The 20887-nt window shown below is 44.2% G+C and overlaps 2 protein-coding genes across 2 annotated transcripts; one reads left to right on the forward strand and one right to left on the reverse strand.

Annotated features, from left to right (window-relative positions):
* Positions 1 to 119: 119 nt before the first annotated feature.
* LOC130291449 (extracellular calcium-sensing receptor-like) lies at positions 120 to 8741 on the reverse strand. Its single transcript, XM_056540171.1, is given in 9 exon segments — positions 120 to 795; positions 797 to 1101; positions 1980 to 2103; positions 2754 to 2963; positions 3192 to 3316; positions 3755 to 4532; positions 5641 to 5929; positions 8072 to 8183; positions 8603 to 8741. Coding segments are annotated over 9 exon segments (2685 nt in total). The 3' UTR covers positions 120 to 192.
* An 8188-nt stretch (positions 8742 to 16929) lies between these two features.
* On the forward strand, positions 16930 to 17880 carry LOC130291450 (olfactory receptor 5F1-like). Its single transcript, XM_056540172.1, has one exon. It carries the CDS (start codon positions 16930 to 16932, stop codon positions 17878 to 17880), a length of 951 nt encoding a protein of 316 aa, XP_056396147.1.
* The last annotated feature ends 3007 nt before the right edge of the window (positions 17881 to 20887 follow it).

A 20887-nucleotide genomic window follows, 5' to 3' on the forward strand; every position in this document is an offset into this window, starting at 1 on the left:
TTTTCAGGAATTTTGTTTACAGAATTATTCTTTTTATTTCCTAAATGTATGCATAAAAATGAATAAATAGTAACCCAAAAGCCATAAAATCGACATACAACTAATTTAAATCAGCTATAGATAGACAGGTAGAGGTACATAAAACCTACATAAAATAATTACTATTCCATTATAATTTTTTTTAACCATAGATTAACTAAACTTGGCAATTAAATGTACGCGTGTCATCTTTGATGGTTTTATGAGGATTATGTAACATTTTGGGCCAAAAATACAGAACAAAAGTCCAAGGCTAGACAAAAATATAGCAAAAATCTCAACAGCGACAATGTATTTGCCCTTTGTGCTGAGATAGGCGGGGATAAAGCTCGACCAGACACTAAGGAAGGTCAACATGCTGAAGGTAATGTTCTTGGCCTCATTGAAGCTGTCCGGTAGGTTCCTGGCCAAAAAGGCAACAACAAAACTTAGCGAAGCCAAGAAGGTCAAGTATCCTATGGTGCAGTAAAACATTAAAACCGAGCTTGCATCACATTCTAGGATGATTCTCCCAGGTATTTCATGATAATCACGAAAGAGAGATGGAGGAAACTTAACCAGCCATACCATGATAATAAGTGCATGAACAGAGGTGGTGCTGGTAACAACCAAGATAGCTGTCCTGGAACCAGCCCATAACCTCAGGCCACTGCCAGGTCTGGTGGCTTTGAAAGCAATGACTACTATAATGGTTTTGGCCAAGATGCAGGAAATACATAAGGAGAATGTCATTCCGAAGAGAGATTGTCTGATGGTGCGTGGTGCAAGCCAGCCTGCCAGGGTGTCCGATGAACAATAAGGAGCAAAGGAAGCAAAATACCAAGGATATCAAGAGGACGTAGCTGAGGTTACGGTTGTTGGCTTTCACCACCGCAGTATTCCGAGACTTGATGAATACACAGAGGACAATCATAGAGGTTAAAGAGAAGACGATGCAAGATGAGGCTAATATCTGACCCAAAGGCTCTTCATAGGAGAGGAACTCAATTATTTTAGGATCACATTTGGTTCTTTGCTTGTTTGGCCATTGGTCTTTTGGACAACTGGAACAATCTGGAGAATCTGGAAAATAAATAATTTTTTTGTATAAACTGAAACAAAGAACTAAGGAATAACGAAAGTCTATCACAACAGGTGTTAGTTTAAATATTAAGAATATTTTGGCCCTGTCAGACATTATATCCTAATTTTAAGACTAGCAAGGGGTCATTGGGTGAAGTATTTGAAGAGGTGGAGGAAGTAACCATTTAGAACAGTGCCACACCTGTCCTCAGGTTGTTGATGGTAGTGAGTTAAGAACATAGATCTCATTATTGAAGTTTAAGTTTAGAAAAAAAGGAAGGTTCAAGCAGGTTGTGGTCTTATATTTTAAAAGTGACAATTTTGAAGTTGCATTAAGGAAGCAATTGATTGTTCTACTAAAGCTTTATCATAGAACCTTAACTGCATGGGCTCTGGGAAAACTAAATAAAGTCCCCACCCAGGGGTACTCCGGTGGAAAAAAACTGGTACCAGAAAGTTAAACAGATTGGTAAATTACTTCTATTTAAAAATCTTAATCCTTCCAGTACTTATCAGCTGCTGTATGCTCCACAAGAAGTTGTATTTCTTTCTGGAGTTCTTTTCAGTCTGACCACAGTGCTCTCTGCTGACACCTCTGTCCATGTCAGGAACTGTCCAGAGTACAAGCAAATCCCCATATCAAATTTCTCTTACTCTGGACAGTTCCTGACATGGACAGAGGTGTCAGCAGAGAGCACTGTGGTCAGACAGAAAAGAACTCCAGAATGATTTGAAAAAAAAAAAAAAAAAAAAGGGCTATTCCCATATGAACTTTTTATTTCCTATCCTATGGATAGGGGATAACAAGTTGAGATAGGAATAACTTTTGACATGGATTCCGTGCAACACTTTGCATTATCTGGATTGTATAGACTTACTTGTTTGGTTGGAGATCATTCCTTCCGAACATTTCCTACAGTCAAAGCAACAGAAGGGTTGTCCTCTTTGAGGCACCTTCCAGTAGCCTGGAGAACAATTGTCACTGCAGACAGAGCATGGAACCTAAAATGTTGTACAGACCAAGAAATGTGAGAGGCAGGTTATAGTACTATGTAGTCATTTGTCCTTAATTTGTTTTTATACTATTTTAGGGGGCAGAGGAGAGGCTACTCAGAAGGGCATCAGAAGCCCCCTGGAGCTCTCAGGCTTTTTTTTTTTAATCAACTGGTGCTAGAAAGTTAAACAGATTTGTAAATGACTTCTATTTTAAAATCTAAATCCTTCCAGTACTTATCAGCTGCTGTACTCTCCAGAGGAAGTTGTGTAGTTCTTTTTTTGTCTGACCACAGTGCTCTCTGCTGACACCTCTGTCCTTGTCAAGAACTGTCCACAGTAGGAGCAAATCCCCATAGCAAAGCTCTCCTGCTCTGGACAGTTCCTGACACGGACAGAGGTGGCAGCAGAGAGCACTGTGACTCAGAGAGCACTCAGACTTGAAAGAACTGCACAACGTTCTCTGGAGAATACACCAGCTGATAAGTACTGGAAGGGTTAAGGATTTTAAATAGAAGCAATTTACAAATCTGTTTAACGTTCTGGCACCAGTTGATTAAAAAAAAAAAAATGCTTTTCAGCGGAGTACCCCTTTAACACACTGAAACAAAACTAAGTTCAGGAATAAAGAGAAATTTCAAAAGAGGATTTCAGAATACCTGTCCCACCCAGAAGATCATGGTATCATTGATGGTCAGCTTCTCTTCACGATTGTCATCGAAGAACCCAACCTTCTCAATTTGACCAGTGTTCTCTTTCGGGCACCAATTTAGAATATTAAAGTAGCCATTAATATCTCCATTGGTATTAAAGGAGACTTCTTTTCCAGCGGTATTCACAAAGTGAACTCTTTTTAAGTAGTGAAGAAGCTGTCAAGTATAAAACGAATGTGTTCATTTAAATGGGTTTTCTGGCCAGAAACTTGATGACCTACTCACAGGTGATCAGCTGATCGGCACAGACGGGGTGCTGGGAATAAACAATGTACAGAGCCAAGGCTTTTGGCTTCAGTACACTGTTTATTTCTGATACTGTAGTTGTGTTGGTCAGATGATCAGCGGGAGATCTGGAAATGAAAAACATGGCAGACATAATACCTGTCTTGTCCATAGGCTGAGGTATTGCAGCTTAGCCTCACACCAAAGCATAAGGGATAAGATGTCTGATCGTGGGTATCCTGTCGCTGGGGATGCCCGCGCTCTCCCTGCTGCACATGGCGTTCCTTTAGAGCATTGGGTTCAGCACCAGAGGCTTGTGACATCACGGCTGTGCCCCACTCATGATGTCACAGCATCGCCCCCTCAATGTAAGTCTATGAGAGGGGTCGTGACGGCCGTCACGCACCCTCCCATAGACTTGCATTGAGGGGGCGTGGCTATGAGGTCACAAGCCTCCGACATGCATCGCCAGTCAGCCGGCACGGAGCGAAGATGTCTGGGGGGCTGCAGCCGAGATCTCGGGGGTCCCCAGCGATCAGTCGTCTTATCCCCTATCCATTCAAAATGCTTCCATTCATATAGGGTGTTTCCACCATAAGACAATGTAATGAAAACAATACATACAGTAACTAAGATGATAATAGGATAATACTGATAGGTCACCTGCCATGGTTGTATGTCATTCTTCTTAGCACATCTGTTTCCATACAAAGGTCCTTCACCAGGTTTACAGGACAGTAGGTGGTGGAGGGCATGAACAATGGCATAGACAGCGTTATGAGAATTATACTCGGATTGGGATGAAGGGTCGTTGTACACGATTACATCCTCCATCACCAACTTCTCTGAGCCGGTGCACGTCTGAGTGAAGTGATCACCACCTGAGATGGTACTACCATTCCCGTGATCCATACTCCACTTGCAGTTGAATAATTTCTCCCAAAACTGATGTATGGAGAACATTCGGGGGTAGGAATAAGGATGAAAGAAATGGAGAAACTTTACGAAGTTTGGTGGAATTCTACTTCTTACAACTCCAATGGTCCCATTGAGGAACCTTCTAAAAAACAAATATGGAGACAAAGGTGTTGTATGCCAAGTTTTTATGCTTATCCACATTTTCCCTGTAAGATTTTGTTGATAGACACCAGTGAATATTGATTCGACCTCCACAGGGAAACAGTAGAGAATAATCACTTTTGCTGTTGACTTTTGTACATTTACTAGAATCTCTGACATCTTATTTTGACCGGAGCCGGATGTGACCGTTTCAGAAAAAGCAACACATATCCCCTCCTTGGCTGCTTCTCTTTTGAATGCTGCTGCAAGTTGTACACAATATTCTACTGAAGACGTAAGGAACCCCACCCAGGTCCACCCAAACGTCTTACACAGTTCAATCAAAACTTGAGGCTGAATTGTGTTGCTTGGCATGGTCCTTAAAAAAGACGGAAACTCAATTTTGTTGCTCAAAGATGGAACGGATGCTAAGTAACTGACCTGTGGTGATACAAAAATCCATAGAACATTGTTGTGAGTCGGGAGTCTCGTCAGTCTGTCTATATATATATGCGCTGAGCTGTTCTGTTTCCTCAGCTACCAAATGCTTTATACCCATAGGTTCGGCCATACTGTGCTTCCATTGGCCTGGGGCTCACACCGCATGCCGGGCGCTCTGATCATGATGTCACCCGCCAAATTCGGTGGGGGTCAGTGGCGGCCAGGGCCCGCTGTGTGGATCATGATCCCGCCATGTTTGGCACATCTGAAAGTAGCTGTAATAATCGTAGGTCTACTCTATCATTGCTTATTTGTCAAATGTTATGGCTGCCATCCTCCGACCAATCCTCCGATAGATACCATTACTTCATTCTCTGTACCTTTCATCTTGAAGTACCTATATGACTTTATTTTAAAGGGGTATTCCAGGCAAAAACATTTTATCCCCTATCCAAAGGATAGGGGATAAGATGTCAGATCGCGGGAGGCCCACTGTTGGGACCCCCCGCGATCTCCCTGTAGCACCCGCGTTCTATGTGGGGACTGCGTCTCTAGTTTCGGAAAGCTCCAGGTTTCCGGGACTGGGGACATGATGTCACGTCACGCCCACTCCATTCATGTCTATGGGAGGGGGCGTGACGGCCGTCACGCCCCCTCCCATAGACTTGAATGGAGGGGACGTGGCGTGACATCACGTCCCCAGTCCCGGAAACCCGGAGGTTTCTGAAACTAGCGACGCAGTCCCCGCATAGAACGCGGGTGCTGCAGGGAGATTGCGGGGGGTCCCAGTAGCGGGCCCCCCACGATCAGACATCTTATCCCCTATGCTTTGGATAGGGGATAAAATGTTTTTGCCCAGAATACCCCTTTAAGTGATTTTAGATGTATGTGCAATTATTTCGATAAAGTTTATTTCTGTTTGATTACTAAGTGTAACACTGGTCCCTTTTTCTTGGGTGTAACTTGTTAATTTGGTCCAGTACACGGCAGGTTTACTTTGCCGTTTATATATGTGTAACTAATTGGTATTGTATGTATGATGTCTACCTGATACAATGGAGCCCACAGAATTCAGAATTTCCAATAGGATCCAGGATTGTCCACTCACCTGCGGTATCTTCCATAGACCGAGCACTCTTGCCATTGCAATCGATGAGCTTGAAATATCTCCAATGACTGCCGGTACAATAGACCGGTTTCCACACTTGTAATTCGGGGCGTAGTTCCCACTAACTGAAGTCAATTGGAAAATTGCCTGAAGAGAAGTCGCTTCTGAGAAGCAAGAATCAAACATCTGAAACCCCAGAGTGATATTGGGCAGAAGATCGGGATTCTCGTTGACTTCTTTGATAGCAAAAAGTGAAGCAAGGATTGACTTGTAAAGAGGTCTCCTGAACCTGGAACATTAGGACTTCATTGAATATGATCTTATTAATAATTAGGGACATCATTTATTATTGGAACCGAGGCACAACAAGTTTCAGGGCTTAGGAGCCCCCACGTCAGGTGAATCACGCCAGTTCCCATGATGAAGGGGCTCCCAAGCCCTGAAATGCACTGTGCCTTGGTTTATACAATAAATGATGTCAGTGGTTATAGGGGTACTCCGGTGGAAAACACTTTTTTTTTTTAAATCAACTGGTGCCAGAAAGTTAAACAGATTTGTAAATGACTTCTATTAAAAAAAATCTCTACCCTTCCAGTACTTTTTAGCAGCTGTATGCTACAGATATTCTTTTCTTTTTTAATTTCTTTTTTATCTTGTCCACAGTGCTCTCTGCTGACACCTCTGTCCATGTCAGGAACTGTCCAGAGCAGGAGAAAATCCCCATAGCAAACCAGTCCTGCTCCGGACTGTTCCTGATATGGGCATCAGTTGTCAGCAGAGAGCACTGTGGACAAGACAAAAAAAGAAATTAAAAAAGAAAAGAATTTCTTCTGTAGCATACAGCTGCTAAAAAGTACTGGAAGGGTAAATATTTTTTAATAAAAGTAATTAACACATCTGTTTAACTTTCTGGCAGCAGTTGATTTTAAAAAAAAATTAATGTTTTCCATTGGAGTACCCCTTTAAAGAGGTTCTCCCAGCTCACTTCTTTTGGCTTTCTCCACTCCTCCTGCCTGTTTTCAGTGCTCAAAGGTGGTTGGGAAAGCCGAAAGCAGCCGAAGCAGGGAAGTTCTGTGTTTTGCCTCCATTAACTTTAATAGGACTTGTGCAAGAGGTGTTGCCCCAGGAGATACTCAAGACTTATGTACATAGTTTGGCTTGCAGGATTACGCAATTAAAGGGGAACTCCGCTGCTCAGTGTTCGGAACAAAATGTACTGAATGCTTAGAGCCAGCCGGGGGCTAGTGAAGTCGCGCCCCCCCCCCTTGTGACGTCACGTCCCTGCTCCTCAATGCAAGTGATGTTGCAAGCCCCCGGCGCTGGCTCTAAACGTTCCAAACATTTTGTTCCAAATGCTGAGCAGTGGAGTACCCCTTTAAAGGGGTTCTCCGGGGCTTAAACATCTTATCCCCTATCCAAAGGATAGGGGATAAGATGCCTGATCACGGGAGTCCCGCCGCTGGGAACCCCCGGGATCATGCACGCGGCACCCCGTTTGCAATCAGTGCCCGGAGAGTGTTTGCTCCGGGACTGATTACCGGCGACCACAGGGCCGGCGGCGTGTGACGTCACGCCTCTGCCCCCGTGTGACGTCACGCTCCGCCCCTCAATGCAAGCCGACGGGAGGGGGCGTGATAGCTATCACGCCCCCTCCTGTAGGCTTTCATTGAGGGGCGGAGAATGACGTCACACGCCGCCCGCCCTGCGGTCGACCATAATCAGACCCGGAGCGAACATGCTCCGGGTCTGATTACAAACGGGGTGCCGCGTGCATGATCCCGGGCGTCCCCAGCGGCGGGACTCCCGCGATCAGGCATCTTATCCCCTATCATTTGGATAGGGGATAAGATGTTTAAGTACCGGAGAACCCCTTTAAAGTCAATGGGAGTTACACAAATAATGCAACTTCCCTGCTTCAGCTGCTTTCGGCATTCCCAACCACCTACGGCCGCTGCGAACAGGCAGGAGGAGCAAAAAAGAGGGAAAGAGCGAGGCGGGACAACCCCTTTAACCACTGGCATCATTTATTGTTTAATACCAAGGCACCGCGCATTTCAGGGCGTAGAAGTCTAAGAGTTATGAGTGCAGCTCTGGAGTATAATAGCTGAGCATATGACTTATTTGGGACCCCTGGACTTAGGGGGACATTCGTAGTTTGTCCCATACCTTTTTCTTTTTGCTAGAAAACTGGTCCAAGGTTTTTATAAAGGTCATGGAGGAGAAAAAAAATGCCAGATTATTCTGTAATAAGTGGTAAAATCTGGTGCCGTAATGGGGGAACTAATTTAATCTTGGCATTGGTCCCCCTTTACTTCTATGAACATCAATTCTTTATTAGTTGTCACAGTTGAACCCAAAAAATTAACTATCATCAGCATCATTTGTAGAACCTTCCACTTTTACCGTACAGTCAGCAGCCATAAGTACTTACAAGTCACATGGGCGTGGAGGGGGGTGGTTGGTGAACGTGATCACCGGCTGAACAGAAGTTACAGTCACAGGGTTGACCATTCCCAAGGTAATATCTCCTTTCTCAGTGTAATCTTTGAGAGGACGAATGGACAAGAAACATACGGACAATAGTGATCCAAACAACAAAATAGGAAAAGCCATGAGGCAAAGCTGGAGACCAAAGCCCATTATTGTCCTAGAAGGAGGAGGTCACTGATTTATGACAAATTTGAATATTTATAGTATGGACACAATACCGACCTAAAATCAAGACCAGAAAAACCTTTAATTCACAGTGATCCCTGATGGTTGGCCCTTTATAGTAATGACCGTGTAGCTGCCTACAAAAAGTCAAGAATACTCAACAGTACAAAAAGTGGCATGGCACCGTACTAGTTATTATGAGGGGTCATGATCTGCCAACTTGGCATTGTTGGCTCTATGTTGGTAATATTTCCCCATGGTCTGTCATGGGACTCAAGACATTATCTGTACAACATCCGATTCCTACCTTCTAAACCACCTTCTTGGATGTTTTTCTTCCGGTAGTTTTTGTCGACCTCTAGTTGAGTTTCAAAATAGTCACCACTGTAATGGACCCAATAGCACTCGCATGGACACCTCCAGATGAAGACGCTAAGCCTTGACATGAACTGTCCACAGTCCTCAGTCTCGGCTTTATACAGTCCCTAATTTCGCCAGAGATATTCTTATTCCCCATGTGGCTTCTTACTGAACAACTTTGGCTGCCAAATTTCCAGGAACATAATGTCATTATCTCTACTGTATACTTAATTTTGATTATGATCATTTTCAGGCAAATGTTTTAGTGATAAATATTCTCCGGGACTTCATGTCGGGAAGACACATTGACTTGTATTTATCCTGAAGTCGGACATAATGGAAAAGAATACTTTAACAAAATCAACTAAGAATTTGTACAAAGGGGCAGTATTATAAAAGTTCTGCTCCTTAACATTGAAATTGCGACTTCAAGAAAGACAAGCCATGATGTTATGCAAATCAAGGAAGTAGTAGGAGTGGCTAAGATCTGCCAATGATCACATTTTCCAGCACTTAGCTTCAATCTTAGGCACGTGGAGGGCGTTCCATGGTATAGAAGTCAGATTGAAAGCATATTTTCTCATCTACATGAAACCTCAGTCATTGACAAAAAAGGGGTACTCCGCTGCCCGCGACGCCCCCTCCTATAGACTTGCATTGAGGGGGGCATGGTGTGACATCACAAGGGGCGCGGCCTTGACATCACAACCCCCGCCACCCGTACCCAGCATTCTGAATGAATGCCGGTTGCTGCACAGAGATCACGGGGGTCCCAGCTGCGGACCCCCGTGATCAGACATCTTTTCCCCATTCTTTGGATAAGGGATAAGATGTCTAGGGCCAGAGTACCCCTTTAAGTCATTGCAGTATGATTGTGCGATGCCTCCTGTTGGTGGATGTGCCAGTTATCACCACTTTAGCACCACTCCTGTAGATCACTATGTGTGTAGGCCATGATGTCAGCACTGTTCAACATTGTGTATCCCAGTGTATAGGAGACCAACGACGAACTAGATCGACATCAAGAGGTTCACAGAGGTGACCCTCTACACAATCGGATCGAAGACGGTCAAAAGATGCTTGAACAACATTGGGCTATGAGCCAGATGTCAAGCTACAGGTGTCCATTGATCTCACTCCACCACTCTCAGAGCAAGACAGCATTAAAGGGGTATTCCAGGCCAAAACTTTTTTTTATATATCAACTGGCTCCGGAAAGTTAAACAGATGTGTAAATTACTTCTATAAAAAAATCTTAATCCTTCCAATAGTTATTAGCTTCTGAAGTTTTCTGTCTAACTGCTCAATGATGATGTCACGTCCCGGGAGCTGTGCAGTTCCTATGGGGATATTCTCCCATCATGCACAGCTCCCGGGACGTGACATCATCATTGAGCAGTTAGACAGAAAGGATTAAGATTTTTTAATAGAAGTAATTTACAAATCTGTTTAACTTTCCAGAGCCAGTTGATATATATAAAAAAGGTTTTACCTGGAATACCCCTTTAAAGAAGTACTCCGCCCCTAGACATCTTATCCATTATCCAAAGGATAGGGGATAATATGTCTGATCACGGGGGTCCCGCCGCTGGGGAACCCCGGGATCTCGGCTGCAGCCCCTAGACATCCGGTGCATCAATCGAATTTTGCTCCGTGCTGGATGGCTGGGGATGCGGGGCAGAGGCTTGTGACATCATGGTCACGGCTGCTTGTGATGTCGCAGCCACGCCCCCTCAATGCAAATCTATGGGAGGGGGCGTGACATCACGAGTGGGGCATGGCCGTGACATCAAGAGCCTCCAGCACTGCACCTGATGCTCTAAACGAATGCCGGGGGCTACAGGGAGAACAGTGGGGTCCCCAGCGGCGGGACCCCTGCGATCAGACATCTTATCTATTGGATAGGGAATAAGATGTCTCCTTTAAAGGGGTACTCCGGTGGAAAACTTTTTTTTTTTTTAAATCAACGCTTGCCAGAAAGTTAAACAGATTTGTAAATTACTTCTATTAAAAGAAATCTTAACCCTTCCAGTACTCATCAGCTGCTGAATACTACAGAAGAAATTCTTTTCTTTTTGGAACACAGTGCTCTCTGCTGACATGACCACAGTGCTCTCTGCTGACATCTCTGTCCATTTTAAGAACTGTCCAGAGTAGGAGAAAATCCCCAGAGAAAACATATGCTGCTCTGGACAGTTCCTAAAATGGACAGAGATGTCAGCAGAGAGCACTGTGGTCATGATGTCAGCAGAGAGCTCTGTGTTCCAAAAAAGAAAAGAATTTCCTCTGTAGTATTCAGCAGCTAATAAGTACTGGAAGGATTAAGATTTTTTAATAGAAGTAATTTACAAATCTTTTTGGCACCAGTTGATTTTAAAAATAAAAAAAAAGTTGTCAGGATTCGGCAGGCTGGAGGTGGATCCTCTGTGTCAGAGAGGGATTGGTGTGGACCGTACCGGTGGAGCGGTTCTAAGTTGCTACTGGTATTCACCAGAGCCCGCCGCAAAGCGGGATGGTCTTGCAGCGGCGGTAGCAACCAGGTCGTATCCACCGGTAACGGCTCAACCTCTCTGACTGCTGAGACAGGCGCGGTACAAAAGGACAAGGCAAGAGCAAGGTCGGACGTAGCAGAAGGTCAGGGCAGGCAGCAAGGGTCGTAGTCAGGGGCAACAGCAGAAGGTCTGGAACACAGGCTTGGGACATACACAAAACACTTTCACTGGCACAAGGCAACAAGATCCGGCAAAGCAGGGAAGGGGAAGTGGGGTTATAAAGGCGTGGAGCAGGTGGAAGCTAATTACACTGATTGGGCCAGGCACCAATCACTGGTGCACTGGCCCTTTAAATCTTAGAGAGCTGGCGCGCGCGCGCGCCCTAGAGAGCGGAGCTGCGCGCGCCAGGACGTGACAGCCGGGGACCGGGACAGGTAAGTGGATTGGGATGCGATCCGCGAGCGGGCGCATCCCGCTATGCGAATCGAATCCCCGTCGGCAGAGTCAGTGCAGCGCTCCCGGTCAGCGGGTCTGACCGGGGCGCTGCAGAGAGGAAAACGCCGCGAGCGCTCCGGGGAGGAGCAGGGACCCGGAGCGCTCGGCGTAACAAAAGTTTTTCACCGGAGTACTCCCTTTAAGTCTGGATGGAGATCTATCCTTTCCAGATATAAATCTTGTTTTTGTCTTGGACACAATAACAGCCAGAGATTGGTCTGGAGACCACATGGGCAACGCCATAAAGAGGCCTCCACAAGGGAACATCACATAGGGGTCAGTATTATAGTAGTAATATTCTTGTTCATATTAGAGCTATATTCTGTATGGCTGTGAAGAGATATTGGGATGTATAGAGTTACTAAATTGTACTTAATTTGTATACGACAGGGACATGGTGGTCTGCGGGGAGCTGTTTCCTCGCAGGTAGATCCTGTACATATAAGGGAGGGATTCAGTCCCATTGAGGGAGATGTTGTGACTGATGCTTTCAGGTATGTACGTAGGCACCATAACATTGTACTAGTTCCTGTCATTCTCTATCTGACCAGTCTGTAGATGAGGGCGTCTCATACAGGACAGAAATCCGCTCATGCAGGGCCTATGATTAGCAATGACTTTACATCCAAAACCTTCCAGGTACAAACAAGCGGAGCAGATACGGTCGTTTCTGTACATTATTTCTAGAAGCTCTACAGAGAGTTCTTTGAAAATCACAGACATTGAAAACAATCGTGAACTGGAGTAGTTTGCCCAAAATTAAAGTTCTAATAACCCACAAATAAGTAAAAAAACAAAAAACACTGATAGGAACAAATATAAACAAAGAAGGCTTACATTGAGGGTAACCAGTGGCCCCCTCATAAGATCACCACCAAAGAAAAAAGGCCACATAGTAACCTAAGGTTATCAGAAACAGAAAAGGGGAGAGGAACCGTATTTTTCGCCGTATAAGACGCACTTTTTCTTCGCCAAAACTGGGGGGGAGAAAGTTGGTGCGTCTTATACGGCGAATACACACCTATCACGGCGGTCGCTGCGGCCATCAACGGCCGGGACCCGCGGCTAATACAGGACATCAACGATCGCGGTGATGCCCTGTATTAACCCTTCAGACGCGGCGATCAAAGCTGACCGCCGCGTCTGAAGGGAAAGTGACACTAACCCGGCTGTTCGGGACCGCCGCGGTGAAATCGCGGCGTCCCGAACAGCTTACAGGACACCGGGAGGGACCTTACCTGCCTCCTCGGTGTCTGCTCCGTGCCGGGATCCCCTGCATGGCCGGCGCTCTCCTTCGTCGTCGCGCACGCCGTCCCGTCATCTAATAGGAGCGGCGTGAGTAGCGACGGAATGGCGGCGACGGAGAGCGTGGATCCCGGGGAAGAAGAAGACGTACGGAGGGTCGGGGACACCACGGGGACGCGGCGACAGCGATGGAGCGACATCCAGGGCAGCGGTGACGGGTCCGGAGCGGCGGGGACAGGTGAGTACTACCTCCTATACCAGTGGACTTCAAGCTGCGGACCTCCAGATGTAGCAAAACTACAACTCCCAGCATGCCCGGACAGCCAACGGCTGTCCGGGCATGCTGGGAGTTGTAGTTTTGCAACAGCTGGAGGCACCTTGCTTGGTCCACAGTTTAAAAAAGCACCGGTCTATTCTGTCTGGGTATGCTGGGAGTTGTAGTTTTGCAACAGCTGGAGGCACCTTGCTTGGTCCACAGTTTAAAAATGCACCGGTCTATTCTGTCTGGGCATGCTGGGAGTTGTAGTTTTGCAACAGCTGGAGGCACCTTGCTTGGTCCACAGTTTAAAAAAGCACCGGTCTATTCTGTCCGGGCATGCTGGGAGTTGTAGTTTTGCAAAATCTGGAGGTCGGCAGGTTGAAGATCACTGTTGGGTGCAGAATCTTTTTTTTTCTAGATTTTGCACCTTTAAAATTGGGTGCGTCTTATATACCGGTGCGTCCTATAGGGCGAAAAATACGGTATACGCAAGGAGTAAACCACCATATGGTATAGGGAGGACACACTATAAATAGGGGAGCAGTGCATATAATACAGGAGAACTGCATAAAGCAAGGACAATAAGTATGTAAGATAAACCCAATAAAAAGTATATAAAAGAATTACCAAATGGTCGGATTGTGTACCCTGTAAAGAGATCTCTCACCTCGGCCCCAAACGTACGTTTTCGCCCAGTTGACTTGATCACGAGGTGAGAGATCTCTACACAATCCGACCATTTGGTAATTCTTTGATATACTTTTTATTGGGTTTATCTTACATACCTATTGTACTTGCTTTATGCCGTTCTCCTGTATTATGGGGGGAAAAAGTTGGTGCGTCTTATACGGCGAATACACCCCTATCGCGGCGGTCCCTGCAGCCATCAACGGCCGGGACCCGCGGCTAATACAGGACATCACCGATCGCGGTGATGTCCTGTATTAACCCTTCAGACGCGGCGATCAAAGCTGACCGCCGCGTCTGAAGGGAAAGTGACACTAACCCGGCTGTTCAGCGATTTCACCGCGGCGGTCCTGAGCAGCCCAACTGAATAGCCGGGTTAGTGCTTACAGGACACCGGGGGGGACCTTACCTACCTCCTCGGTGTCTTCTCCGTTCAGGGATCCCCTGTATGGCCGGCGCTCTCCTTCCTCGTCGTCACGTACGTGCGTCGGCGTGCATAACGACGTGATGGCGGCGACGGAGAGCGAGGATACCCGGCCGGCAGCAGAGACGTTCCGGAGCGACGGGGACACGGCGACAGCGATGGAGCGACATCCAGGGCAGCGGTGACGGGTCCGGAGCGGCGGGGACACGTGAGTATTACCTCCTCCTGCAGTGGTCTTCAATCTGCGGACCTCCCGATGTTGCAAAACTACAACTCCCAGCATGCCCGGACAGCCAACGGCTGTCCGGGCATGCTGGGAGTTGTAGTTTTGCAACATCTGGAGGTCCGCAGGTTGAAGACCACTATTGGGTTCAAAATCTTTATTTTTTTAGATTTTGCACCTATAAATTGGGTGCGTCTTATACGCCGGTGCGTCCTATAGGGCGAAAAATACGGTATATTGTGTCTAGTGTTGCTCGCGAATATTCACGATGTGAATTTTATTCGCGAATATCGCATATTCGCAAATATTTGCGAATATAGCAGCATATATTCGTAATTACGAATATTGTTTTTTGTTTTTTTTTCCACAGTACACATCACAGTGATCATCCCTCTCTGCTTCCAGCTTGTGTGGTCTAAAGAAGACTCTAATACTACTGTGTGAGACTGGCGTCCGAATTTTCGCATACGGGAAAATTTGCATATGTTAATTTTCGCATATGTAAATTTTCGCATATGCTAATTTTTTGCGCATGCCAATTTTCGTTTATGTAAATTTTAGCATATGCGCAAAATATAACGCGAATATTACGAATATGCGAATATATGACGAATAGACCTCCATATATTCGTAAAATATTGCGAATTCGAATATGGCCTATGCTGCTCAACACTAATTGTGTCCTCCCTATACCATATGGTGGTTTACTCCTTGGGGGACATGTATCATTATTTGTGTATGGTAGAAGCAGTTTACCCCTTTTTCCCGAATTCTAAATTATGTGCAGAAGCGCTAAATTTATCAATCAAGCGCAATGAGCTTCATAAATTGCGGATAAATATAGTAATCTCCTAAATCCACTCTTTGAAAAATAGAATCGATGATTTAGAGCATCTCGCTCCGTTAAGTCCAAGATGGCTTCTATTTGCGCCAAAAAAAAACTGCTCTTGCGGCCAAATTTTTTGGTGTAAAGGAAAAGTACGACGTTAATAAATCCATGCGTATTATAAATGTCTGTTATGCCGAGCGCTCCGGCTCCTCCTCCGGAGCGCTCGCGGCGTCTCCTGCCCTGCAGCGCTCCAGTCGGCAGCGCAGACCGGAGACACTGCTCTGTTGTGCCTGGCGGGGATGCGATCCGCCTAGCAGGACGTGCCGGCTCGCGGATCGCACCCCATTCCACTCACCTGTCCCGATCTCCTGCTGGGTCCCGGTGCGCGCGGCTCTGCTCTCTAGGGCGCGCGCACGCCGAGGCTCTCAGATTTAAACGGCCAGCGCACCGCTAATTGGTGCCTGGCCCAATCTTCCTAATTAGCTTCCACCTGCTCTTTGTGTACAAAAACCCACTTCCCCTTCCTGTCCTTGCCGGATCTTGTTGCCTTAGTGCCCAGTGAAAGCGTTTAGTGTGTTCCCAAGCCTGTGTTCCAGACCTCCTGCTGTTGCCCCTGACTACGACCCTTGCTGCCTGCCCTGACCTTCTGCTACGTCCGACCTTGCTCTTGCCTAATCCCTTGTACCGCGCCTATCTCAGCCGTCAGTCGGGGTTGAGTCACTATCGGGTGGAATGACCTGGGGGTTACCTGCCGCTGCAAGTCCATCCCGCTTTGCGGCGGGCTCTGGTGAAAACCAGTAACCCCTTAGACTCCGTTCCCCTGGTACGGCCCACGTCATCACCCCACTGACACAGAGGATCCACCACCCGTGTCCTCCCGGCATACCAGTCCGGATCCTGACAATGTCACTCCAAGGTACCCTGATTCGGCCACATCTGGAGGACATGCTCTACCAAAACGTGCGCCAAAAAATGCGCAAACAAAGGGCTTGCGCAAAATTTTGCGCAAAAAAATACACACAAAACAAGGGTAAAATCTTTGATACATGTCCCCCCTTGAGTATACCTCTCACCTTTTCTGTTTCTGATAACTGTATTGCCTATTTTTGTCATTGTATGGTAATGTAAATTTAATAAAGATAATATTTGTTTTGTTTAGTTTTAATGGGTTCCTTCATAATCATTTGCTGGTTTATGGGATTGAATCCTGTCTTTTTTGCCCCGCTGTGTAATTTCTCCTGATAGTTCCGCAACTATACTAATGCAGTAGACTGTATAAGATTTCTTTCATTACCATTGTTATATGATCTCGCCAGTGATTGTCAACTCTGCGAGTGCTGTAGTTGGAGATTTATTACCACCCTACTTGCGGTGGATGCTGTTTGTTCTCCCATATTTGTTCAATAAAAACTTTTTGAATACAAAAAAAAATATTTGTTTTGCATCTATGGTTACTATGTGGCCTTTTTTCTTTGGTGGTGATTCCAGCCATGGTGCAGATAAGCCGATACATATGTTCTCTACTGGATAGCGATCATTATAAATACCACTGTAGATACAATTCAGAGCAGTGACATGGTGACAAATCTGCCCCTAACATGTCCCCCTTGCCTCCCCAGCATGGTCCACAATGGATATGATAAGTCTATTAACAATCAGTCCCATGTTAGAGAATTCACCCTCCTCGCCATCGCCTACGTCTCCCATTGGAAGCCGCTCATCTTCTCAGTCTTTTTGACAGTCTTCCTTATGACTATCTTAGGAAACAGTCTCATTATTCTAGTGGTCAGACTGAATGTTTCTCTTCACACCCCTATGTACTTCTTCCTATCGAACCTGTCCTTTGTGGAACTCTGCTATACATCCATTACCATTCCTAACATCTTGTCTGGGATTATAAGAGAAAATGGCGCCATCTCCTTCTCAGGTTGTATGGTCCAAGTCTATCTGTTTACATTATGTGCCACTGCTGAGTGCATCCTGCTGGCCGCCATGGCTTGTGACCGCTATGTGGCAATCATTCGGCCTTTGCGTTACACAGTCATTATAAATAGGATGGTGTGTGTGTATTTGGCCATCTTTGCCTGGTCGAGTGGGATTCTAAACTCAACCATCAATACTGTGGTCACCTCCAACCTCTATTTCTGTGGGCCCAATGTCATGGACCGTCTGTATTGTGAAGTCCAGCCTCTCATACGTCTCTCCTGCTCGGACACCCACCTCAGCGACATGCTCGCCACGCTTTCAGCCGCCGTGTTCGGAGTCAGTTGTCTTCTTTTTATCCTCACGTCCTATACCTTTATCCTATTGGCCATTATGAAGATGAAAAGTAGAAGTAGCAGAAGCAAAACCTTCTCCACCTGCACCTCACACATCACGGTTGTCATCCTCTATTTCGGGGGGCTTATTTTCATGTACCTTTTGCCCAATGATCGTTCCTCTCAATGGTTGGACTTGGCTGTTTCCATGATCTACTCTATGGTGACGCCTATGCTGAACCCTATCATTTACAGTTTGAGGAACCATCAGGTTATAGGAGCTCTGAGGAACATGATGAGATGCCTTACATGAAGAGGTTAAAAGGGTATTCCGGCCAAAGACATCTTATTCCCGGGGACCCCCGCGATCTCTGTGCAGCACCCACATTCTATGCAGGGCTGCTGCTCCAGTCTGGGAAACCTCTGTGTCTCCGGGACTGGAGATGTCACGCCACGCCCCCTTGTGACATCACACCATGACGGCCGCCACGCCCCCTCCCATAGACATGAATGGAGGGGGCGTAGCGTCACGTCTCCAGTCCCCCGCCATCAGACATCTTATCCCCTATCCTTTGGCTGGAATACCCCTTTAATTATATTATTAACAAGTAGACTATTATGTTTCTGAGGAACATGATGAGATGCAGTCACTGACTAAAACCATCCCTAACATGAAGAGGTCGTCCTCAGCCGGATCTTTATTGGACTTAGTAGCTAAATTGTTCCATAGATTATCTACGGACAAAGCAATTTAGGTTAAAAGTCATAAATTACAGAATATTTTTTGTGTTCTTGGCCAGTTGTTCGGCTTCCGAAAGGTTGAGGTTTTACATTTTTTATACAATACATTTAAACAATTATTAGAATGGCATGTGAACAATACCCAATAAATAACCTTAAAGGGGTACTCCGGTGGAAAACCTTTTTTTTTTTTTTTTTTTTAATCAACTGGTGTCAGAAAGTTAAACAGATTTGTAAATTACTTCTATTAAAAAAAATCTTAATCCTTCCAGTACTTATTAGCTGCTGAATACTACAGAGGAAATTCTTTTCTTTTTGGAACACAGAGCTCTCTGCTGACATCACGAGCACAGTGCTCTCTGCTGACATCTCTGTCCATTTTAGGAACTGTCCAGAGCAGCTTATGTTTTTTCTGGGGATTTTCTCCTACTCTGGACAGTTCTTTAAATGGACAGAGGTGTCAGCAGAGAGCACTGTGCTCGTGATGTCAGCAGAGAGCTCTGTGTTCCAAAAAGAAAATCATTTCCTCTGTAGTATTCAGCAGCTAATAAGTACTGGAAGGATTAAGATTTTTTTAATAGAAGTCACTTACAAATCTGTTTAACTTTCTGCCACCAGTTGATTTAAAAAAATTAAAAAAAAGAAGTTTTTCACCGGAGTACCACTTTAAGATTGCCTTGTATATTATCTTCACATTATTTGTGGTTTCCCTTCCTAAAACTTACAGAGCACAATTATTATTGTTGTAATTATTAGTCTGATTTTTTTTTTTTTTAAATGTACTATTTTATTCTTGCAATTATTTGAAAAGTTACAATAATACTATGCATTTTGTGTTTCATTAATAATGAAGAAATCATAACAATTAGTTTAACTACGTAATCCACATATAGAGCAATATAAGACAACAAGAAAAGACAAAAGTAACTTAGCAACATAGTTCATTAGGTTTATAAAAAAAAGTCCATCAAGTTCAACCTATGTCCCTATTGAGTCCCAACTGGGTTGATCCAGAGGAAGGCAAAAACCCCTTAGGAGGGTGATGCTAATTGCCCCATACCAGGGGTAACAATTCCTTCCCACTCCTGCTTATGTTACTCATTGAACTACTGCAAATAAAATAATAATAATAATAATATTAATGGTAATTTTAATAATAATGAATAGCAATATAAGAGAACACAGAAAGGCGAAATAAAATGAGTTATAGAAACCTCTGTAACAATAACCACAATTCTGCTTTCTGTTACTAATGGAACAACTACTATTACTAAAACTACTACCACTAATAATAATTACTAAAATAAAAAACAATATAATACAAATTATATAAAAATAATAATAGTAGCAGTTACTACTGGAAAATACTACAACTACTACGAATAATAATTTGTAAAAATCAAAAACAATATAAAACAAATTATATAATAATAATAATAATTAGAGTTCACTGCTGAATTGCGTTTCAAAATTTCACTTGGAAATTCTGGTTTGCTGTCAATCGGATTCCGCTGCTTAGTCCCCACTAGAGAATTTCAGTGGCGGATGTCCACTGAAATTCTGCCGCCAAAAGAAGGATTTGGGTCACTCTTTATGCAGAATGCATGCGAAATACATTGCCATCTATGGGCGCACTTAGAATCTTTGGCCAGAAATCCCTCAGTGTGAACCTAGCCTAATAATAATAATAATGAATATAAGATGACAGAAAGAAATAATAACATGAAATATAGAAACAATTGTAATGATAACAACAGCAAAAGCAATTCTTTTTCTTTTATTAATGGAAATACAACCACTACTACTACTACTACTAAAACTTCTACTACTACTACTACTTCTCCAACTAATACTTCTACTAATACTACTGCTACTACTACTAAACCTTCTACTACTACTACAACTAAAACTTCTACTAATACTACTGCTACTACTACTAAAACTTCTACTACTACTACAACTAAAACTTCTACTAATACTACTGCTACTACTACTAAAACTTCTACTACTACTACAACTAAAACTTCTACTAATACTACTGCTACTATAACTTCTTCTACTACTACTACAACTAAAACTTCTACTAATACTACTGCTACTACTACTAAAACTTCTACTACTACTACAACTAAAACTTCTACTGATACTACTGCTACTTCTACTATAACTTCTTCTACTACTACTACAACTAAAACTTCTACTAATACTACTGCTACTACTACTAAAACTTCTACTACTACTACTACAACTAAAACTTCTACTGATACTACTGCTACTACTACTATAACTTCTTCTACTACTACTACTACAACTACTACAACTAAAACTTCTACTAATACTACTGCTACTACTACTACTAAAACTTCTACTAATACTACTACTACTAGTAATAATAATAAATAGTAACATGAAAAACAATATAATAACAAATCTGCTTCTATTAATACTGGAAATAAATCTACTACTACTACTACTAATAATAATAATACTAATAATTACAATAATAACAATAAATATAGTAACATGAAAAACAATATAATACAAATAATAATAATAATGAAAACAACAACAATTCTGCT

This window comes from Hyla sarda, chromosome 9 (genome assembly GCF_029499605.1).
Source record: "Hyla sarda isolate aHylSar1 chromosome 9, aHylSar1.hap1, whole genome shotgun sequence".
NCBI lineage: Eukaryota > Metazoa > Chordata > Amphibia > Anura > Hylidae > Hyla > Hyla sarda.